General features: G+C 41.2%; 1 protein-coding gene across 1 annotated transcript in view; it reads right to left on the reverse strand.

Annotated features, from left to right (window-relative positions):
* Window positions 1–358: 358 nt before the first annotated feature.
* The window catches only part of KAL1 (Kallmann syndrome 1 sequence), a gene marked incomplete at its 5' end in the record, with an annotated part of 60,582 nt that continues 55,202 nt past the window's right edge, over window positions 359–5,738 (reverse strand). The window contains 4 exon segments of the mRNA XM_010289874.1: window positions 359–631; window positions 1,318–1,459; window positions 4,269–4,489; window positions 5,723–5,738. The exon segment at window positions 5,723–5,738 is cut by the window's right edge and continues 18 nt beyond it. Of these exon segments, the coding sequence (XP_010288176.1) occupies window positions 573–631; window positions 1,318–1,459; window positions 4,269–4,489; window positions 5,723–5,738 (438 nt within the window).

Here is a 5,738-nt window from a genome sequence, read left to right on the forward strand (position 1 = left end):
GACTATTTTAGGGTTTCTGCTACTGGTATTTATTTTACTTATGTCCTTACTTCAGACATATGGAGATCTTCTTTAATAGCAAAATACACTAGGGCTTAAACTGGTGACAGGCAGAGCTTTAAGTAAAATAGATCATTTAAACATGCTGATGAGAACGTGGCCTCCAGTGTTCAAAAGTATGTATACATCACAGGACAACCTTGCAAATATTAACATTAAAGTCACTAAGAGAAAAAGCTGTATACACCGCACCATTTCAATCTACTTTAAACATAGAAATACAAAAACATTATAATGAACACTCTTTTGATTTTCTCACAGGTGCTGAGTTGCAATCTTCAGCTTGATGAATAATGGTGGTACGGAAGTGGTAAGTGCTGTGTGTTTCATCCTGGCCTTGGTGCAAATACAGTTCGGCATGGCTAAACTACAGAGAAGTAGATACAGATCGTACAGGATGGTAACTTCCACTGGAAAACCGGGTTCCTTGCTCCTACAGATGTGCCTTTTCCTAGCCTCCATTTGGGAGCTCAGTTTTTCTCTTAGTTGTTTGTATAATCATCTGAAACAGTCTAATATTTCTCTGGGGGTGGCTTGTAGTGATGTGGATGATGTTGCTTCAGATGAGGTCCTAAAGAAAACAATAGGAAAATAGGCACGTATCAAGCCCTGAATATGTAACACCATTGTTTATCTGTACTAAAAAGTCTTTGTGAGGCCTTCAGCCTGCAACCTTTCGGCTTCTAAGTGAACTGACAACTAGTGCCGACAACTATGTGCATGTCCAGTCCAGACAACTTTAGTCACTGTGGAAGGAAAAAAAGATTAAAGCAGGTGATTCTTGGACTAATTCATTATAGTTTTTGTTGACCTTCGCAACATTGAGCTGTACTTTTCCAGAAACATACAAAATGCTGGTCTGTGCCTCTTTACAAATACGATTGGGCTCTAGACACGCTGGACTGAGTGCACTTAGAAAAAAATAATCTTGAAAGCTAAGCAATCCCAGGTCTAGGCAGTACTTGGAGGACAGACCACCTTTGAATCCCTAGCGCTATAGGCATAAGCCAAAAAGCTGTGGTGGAAGGAATGGCAAATGTCAGACCACAGAAACTGAGTGAGAGAAAGACTGCATTTGCTTCCATCACTGCTGACGGACAGTTGTGGGGGGGCGGAAAACCCAATATTTTCACGCATCTTAAATTCATGGAATGCTACTGGAACCAACAAGACTATAAGACACCAACTAACTGTTTACATGTGGAGAACTGAAGCTCTGTAACACAAAACCACATGTCAAAATGGGGTACTACTTACTGTGGGGTGAAAATGGAGGAAGGTCGGGTGTTCGGAACGATTTTATTGTAGCTGGCCCTTCCCCACCAGTCGTCAGCACTTGAACTTCCAAGCGGTACAGCATTGATGGCCTCAGATTGGGCACAGTAAGTACATAATGATCCTAAAAATAAACAAATCATATTAATTCTCAGAGCATCTAGAACTAAAACAGTTGATTACTCACACAAAGCAGTGGTTTAAACAGGTTCTGTCACACTCAGCATCCACAAATTATTATCTTAGAATTCTGTTAAAAGGATTTAATGTATGCACCACTTTGTTGAGAGGGTTTGTTTTTAATTTTTTGCTTGCCATTGCCTTTAAGCATACATTTTTACCAGAATGTTATGCTTTCATGTGTAAGAGGTCCAAGTTGTTTCTTAGTGTTCTTGAAAAAGGATGATGTGCTCATCATCAAAAAAAAAAAAAAAAAAATTAACTTCCTAATCATTCTTTTTAACAAACATGTTCACTATATAAGCCTGTTTTTATTTTGGATCTCTCTGTGAATTCTACTCATTGGTAAATTAATTCATGGCAATCCACAGGTCTGACCCTCTGCTGCAGCTAGTGGAAATACGTTTGGCTACATAGATTTCAGCATATTTGTCCCAATTACACCACGAGAATCTGCCCTTCTGTTCTTAATCCCATTTCTGGCGTAATGGCCTCAGTTTTCACTGCTCCATACCTTGCATGGTCACTTACACCTCTGCAAAATAATTTCAGTGTAAGTTTATAAATGCTCCCAAGTGGGAATACAACTGACTAAAGACTGCAGGGCATTAAGGAGTTAAAAGTCCTTCTTCCAAGCTCAAAGGACCAGTGCCGGGAAGGGGACAGCGGGGGACAGTGAAGCCAGACAGTGGGGGCATGGTGTGCTCCTGAGACCAGCCAGGCTGGGCTGGCCCAGAATTTGCAGGGCAAGTCCCTCTGGCTGGCACGGTACCCAGCACCGTCTGGGGGACCTAAGTGGCCTGTGGAAACAACCGATAATTTGGTGTTACTGCCAGAGCAGGCACTAAAGGGGAAAGGAGAGAGAGAAAAAGTGGGGGGAAACGTGTAGTTTTGTATCTCGATTATTTTGAGATGGGGCAGCTCTTAAATAGACCTTACTGAAGCTGTTCCAAATCGCGTAACATACTGAACAGGTAGCAGAGACGGGAGTCCGTACATCGCACTCATACGCTCACTCTGCCCATTCAGGAGCTCCTCCAGCAGCTGGGTTTCAGCCCCCGTTGTGTCAATATTAAAATTTGTAACAGTCAAAGGCTACCAACATGAATGAGTGAATGATCCTCACCATAAAATACTCCACATTCTGGTGGTTTCTGAGAGGTAAGAGATACTGTTTCAGCTCAAACCAGAGTTTTCTTAACCAGTTGCCATAAATAGACAGAGATAGATACAGTGCTAGATAATTAAATAAAAGGAATCTCCAGGCTCTACAGTATTGAAAACAGAGGAAAACTAAGACAAAAAATAAAAGCATTACACAATGCAAAGGAGTGTTTTAAATAAAACTTCATATATATTTCAGACCTAACTGGACCAAAAGCTTAATAAAAGGAATAGAAATTCTGAATAAAACATATGCCTGCTCCTAAAAAAAAAGATGAAAATCGAAGTGAAAAGTAACATCTCATGGTCTGTGACTGCTTATCATTGTGCTGAAGTGTTTGCAGCAGTTTGGCTGTTTGCAGACAAAGGTCTGTGACTGAATAACCACTTCAGGTAATCCTGCAACATGGCTTTCTGAAGAGACCAAGGCTATATCTGCACCGTGCTTCTGCTCTGGACTGTGGGTCAAGCTTTGAGTGAACTGGTGCAGATCACACCGAGTCTGTACTAAGCTGCAATAGAGCAGCTCCGCACACTACATGGTAGCTTGCCCCATAGTTTTAGACCATCTGCAGTTGACTTTGTTGCTGTCCCCCAGAACAACAAGCTTTGAAACACAGGTGCCCTAGCCTTAGGGAAATCTCCTAAGAATTAAGACAGAATGGTGAGAACCTTGCCTTGGATTCACGTGGAAAAGCGTGTTGAATGTAAGATGCATCGAACAAAACATTTTACGCATTCTTTGATGAAATGAGTGTTGTGAAAAGATTTTCAGCCAGCTCTGCTCTAGACACAATCACCTTGACCCACCTCCCTGAAGTGAATGGAAAGACTTCCAACATTGCTAGCTGACTTTGGATCAAGGCCAGTTGCTTAAGCTCTTGTTTACTTTGGTGGATCTGGCAACTGAAACAAGGACCTAAAAGTTTGAATTTAAATTTCTTAAGTTTGAATTTCTTTGAATCACAACAGAGTCTGAATGAAGTGCTCTTCACCTGCCTCTCTGACAGAGGAGGAACTAAAATAGCAAAGGCCATCTTAAAGCAAATAGGGGGAAGCATTTAAATTGTTAATTCTCACACTTTCAATAAACAGCAAAATCTAGTTCTCCTTTAAATTATTTGTCTGCCGGACAATGGCGAGTATTGGCAGAGGGTGAAGTAATTTTCATTCTTCTTAGAGCAATGAATGACTCAAAGGAAGAGAAAATTCTCTTAAATCCATTGACTTGGACACCAAATAATTAGTAATAGTACAGTAACCGCCAAGTTGAACAGCCTGATCATCAAAGGAAAATACAAACTATCTATTGCCACACAGATGATCTTTTCCTCCCTTCAGGCATTTCTCAGACAATGGTTGCTAATTTGACAATTGTGAACATTAAAACGTTTGATGTGTCACCAAGAAGAGTAGCTGTGCTTTGTTCCTCCAGCAAGGAGGAAAAATTAAGCATATCCTGCTCCAACTTGCCTGCAGAGCCAGAGAACACTACTTGTGACATCCGCATTGCCACTAAACGTTAAAAATAAGCCACATACGCACACACCTACGAAGCCACTAGCAAAGGAAAGTAACAAACAACTTACTGCTGGCAGTATCTGAGACTGCGAAATGATGCTGTTGGGTAAGCTGTTCTGCCGGCTTTCTGTGGTTACTTCTGCCCAAGTGACTTGAAACCCTGTCATGGGCTGGTGAAGGTCTGCCTTAGATATCTTCCAGGAAAAATGACCAGTGATGTTACCTTCCTGGACAATGAAAGACGCAGACAGATTCTCGGGTTTGGCCAACACTTTGGGTAGAACTGGCACTATAAATTTGGAAAGCAAAAAGATAAGCTAAACTTTGAGAGATAATGTTCAATAATGTTTATTTAGTTCCACAAATCAAAGTCAGACAGAGCCCTCATTCAGGTGTTACCCAGGATCCTGCCAGCTTTCTGCCATCGAATTTTCAGTGTTAACCAAAGCCTGTCTTTGATATATTATGTTGGCCTTTTGTGCCAAATTTAAACTTTAAATCAAATCCTGTCAGTTTGCAGGCAACAGAAAGGAAAGCCTATGGCATGTAAAGGCATTCACAGGCAACCATCCTGCTGCTCCTCTGTATTTCAGAATACCTGAGCTCTGGTTTTAGATTTTGGGACCACAGGAAAACCCACAGGATAGCACAGAACTCCATGATGTGTGCAAAAAGTGAAGTTCCTGCTCTAAAACTGTAGTACAAGTTAATAGGGGCACTCTGATTAGGGGAAGCATATGCCTCAATTGCAGTTGCCCAGGGATAAGGTTGTAATGCTAGAAACAGGTCAGGAAATGGCAATGGTGGCCAGCAGGACTCCGAAGTGATCCATGAAGCACAGGAGTACCCTTGGGGACAGCAGGGACTGGAAGTGAGAGGGCCACCTCTAGCTGAAGAGAGAGGTTTCCAGACTTGGCTGTGCAAAGCCAGGGCTGACCTGACCTGACCTGACAACAGCCCTGCTTCAAGCGGGCAGCTGGACTAGCTGACCCCAGAGGTCCTGACCACCCAACATCTCCATGATCCTGCAATTTTCCATAACCCTCTAGCTATACCTACCATCGTGGCAACACTGTAATAGGTATGAGTGCTTTTATTTGTTATTTGAGAGAAGAATTTAACCTAAACACAATCAAACTGAAAAAGCAGCTTGCATCAGTAGCAAAACATTCAAAAGATGGGTCACGCCAGCATAATTATGTTTACAGTTATCATCTGTCATTATAATGAATATAACTGGGAAACTGTTCCTCCTTACAAAAATAAAAACCGTGTAATAGTAAATGTCATCATACGTTTAAACAGTCCCCTAAAATTATCACCTAATTGCAAAACAGTAATGTGGTAGCCAATATATATACTGCTCTGTATTTTAGTTGATTTTTCACATAAGCATTAGTCATATTTTTATTTCTTCTGAAACTTTCATTTACCATTTTAGAATTGCCTTTAATCACCTTTTTTTTTGGTTATTATAAATATATTTGAAACTATTTGGCTACTTCTCCAGGTCCTGTCTTACCTCCTTCAGCAGGACA

Source organism: Phaethon lepturus, unplaced genomic scaffold, assembly GCF_000687285.1.
Source record: "Phaethon lepturus isolate BGI_N335 unplaced genomic scaffold, ASM68728v1 scaffold4666, whole genome shotgun sequence".
Lineage (NCBI taxonomy): Eukaryota > Metazoa > Chordata > Aves > Phaethontiformes > Phaethontidae > Phaethon > Phaethon lepturus.